Raw genomic sequence first — 2215 nt, 5'->3', positions numbered from 1 at the left:
CAGGCATTAATAAGATACAACATTTGGGAATAATTTGTTTTGAATTTGAGTTTTATATATAAATGAAGGGTGGTGTCATGCTATTGTAGTTTATACCCTATGCATCTAAAGGTTGTACGTAAGTACTCAGTCAAATAGGGTACTGAAGAGGTTTAGGGTGTTGGGTGAAATAAGATATGGCGAGAGAAGATTTGAAGGGCTTGGCATAATGAAACTGTTACTGCTGTTACCCTCCAAGTAGTTGTAATTTCTGGTGTTATGGAAAACGGGGCTTAAATCTGGGAAAAAACTAAGTGGGTTTTGATCATTCGCCAACGGGGAGAAGAAATTAGGTGGGATCGGTGGTAGGGATGCCGGTCCCGGAGACAATATTCCGGGAAAGTAGCCGGATTTTTCCAATCCAGTAGCTATCTCCACGCCTTCCACCACAGCCACGTCACCGTTTTGCGGCACTTTCCTACCGTCCGGTGAATTTTCCGCCTTCTGTAATGATGCAAATCTTGCCGCCGGTGAAACTGCTCCTCCGTCGTCATGGAAAGCAGAGAAAGAAGAAGCGATAGGAGAGGAGGCGGGTGGCCCGGTCAAACGCTGAACTAAAGTCATGAATTCGTTTGGGTTTGTGTGGATTACCTTTGGGGAGACGGTGTAGATGATGACCGGCGGCCGGTGTTGCGGTTGGATTTGTTGGGGGTGGTGGTGGTGCTGCTGCGGTGGTGGAGCTACCGGTGGTTTTCTGATCTTGTGGGAATCTTTGCGGACTCTGAGAGGGGCAGGGCGTGGCCCTTGGAGTGTTCGGGGAGACTTGGCGGTGCCGGTGGGGAAATCCGGCGAGTCCATGATGATGAGTTGTTTTGATATCTTCTAAGAGAGGAAGAAGCAGTCGTTGGAGTGATATTGATAATAATGATGATTTAATGATGGCGTTATTATTTGAACATTGATAAAGTAATATGCGCAGATGATCTAAAAATTTAAATACTTTAAGTCAACAAAAGGTTTGGAAAAAAATCGTACTGTTATCAAGTCAGCAGAATAATATTTACGGTTATTTACTGTTAAGTGTGAGAAGAGTTCTTTATCTTTATATGTATATTAAAATAATATGTATCAAGATGAAATGTATCGAGATATATCAAATCAATTCTCGTATCAAGTACAATTCATGGATAGGCATGGGATTAAAAGTGATTATGAGTTTAGACCTCTTATTATGCTTCTCATCGTAATTTTTTTTTCTTGCACGATCTTTCACCTTAAATGCAAACCGTCCAAAGGTTACAAACTGTACAAACAAGGGTATCTTTCTCATTTAACGGATTCATATTTTAATAATAATTATCTTTCTTAACTATCTCATATGATACCATATCAACCAGATGTATTTTAGGGATTATTAATTCCTTAAAAATCTCATCTGGTTGTCACATGTAACGAATTCCATAAAAAAAGTTTGAATTGTTTGTTTCTCAGATAAAATTAAACCAATTATATTTTCTCATATCAAACAACAACAGTTTTTGTTACTCTAATTTCATAGTGTTTTACTGTGAAGTTTCAAGTGTAAAAAGATGGTATCATATGTCTCACGAAAATAGTCTGGTCTCACATGATCTCAAGTCTCTCTCTCTCTCTCTCTATATATATATATAGAGAGAGAGAGAGGGGGGGGAGGAGAGGAAGAGAGAGAGAGATGAGATATCTTTTACAAACCATACAAACCTTAATTGAGATATTTGTAGAAATGATAAGAGTGTATTTATTGATTTGAATATTTATAGAAGATTATCAAAGTTTATTTATTATGATCAATATTTTATATTACGAAACAACCAAGATATTCATTAAATCATATATTCATTGCACTAGATGAACGATTGATATTGGTTTGTATGGTTTGTACTAACGGTTGGGTTTGTATAATATTTCTCTCTCTCATATAGTGTTGGATTCCAATGAGAAGTGAAGTTATGGTGAGAAGTGTAAGAAGATATTTTCACCTTTAGATCAATCCTAATTGAATGTCAACACTAATGCGGTGCACCGAGATGCACCAGATCAATTCCCTTCTAATGTGCAACTCATGGATGAGCATGAGATTAAAAGTGATCAAGAGTTTAGATATTTTCTTACATTTCTCACACAATCCTTCGCCCTCATGTGTGTGCATATATATATATATATATGTGTGTGTGTGTGTGTGTGTGCGCGCGCGCGT

At 37.9% G+C, this 2215-nt stretch overlaps 1 protein-coding gene across 1 annotated transcript; it reads right to left on the bottom strand.

Moving 5' to 3' along the window:
- On the bottom strand, positions 1-837 carry LOC112510391 (protein MKS1-like). Its single transcript, XM_025115791.1, has one exon. It carries the CDS (start codon positions 835-837, stop codon positions 127-129), a length of 711 nt encoding a protein of 236 aa, XP_024971559.1. The 3' UTR covers positions 1-126.
- Positions 838-2215: the final 1378 nt, after the last annotated feature.

This window comes from Cynara cardunculus (genome assembly GCF_001531365.2).
Source record: "Cynara cardunculus var. scolymus isolate 2C chromosome LG 3, CcrdV1, whole genome shotgun sequence".
Classification (NCBI taxonomy): domain Eukaryota; kingdom Viridiplantae; phylum Streptophyta; class Magnoliopsida; order Asterales; family Asteraceae; genus Cynara; species Cynara cardunculus.
The sequence above is the reverse complement of the archived record's forward strand: the minus strand, read 5'-3'. Positions and strand labels throughout refer to the sequence as shown.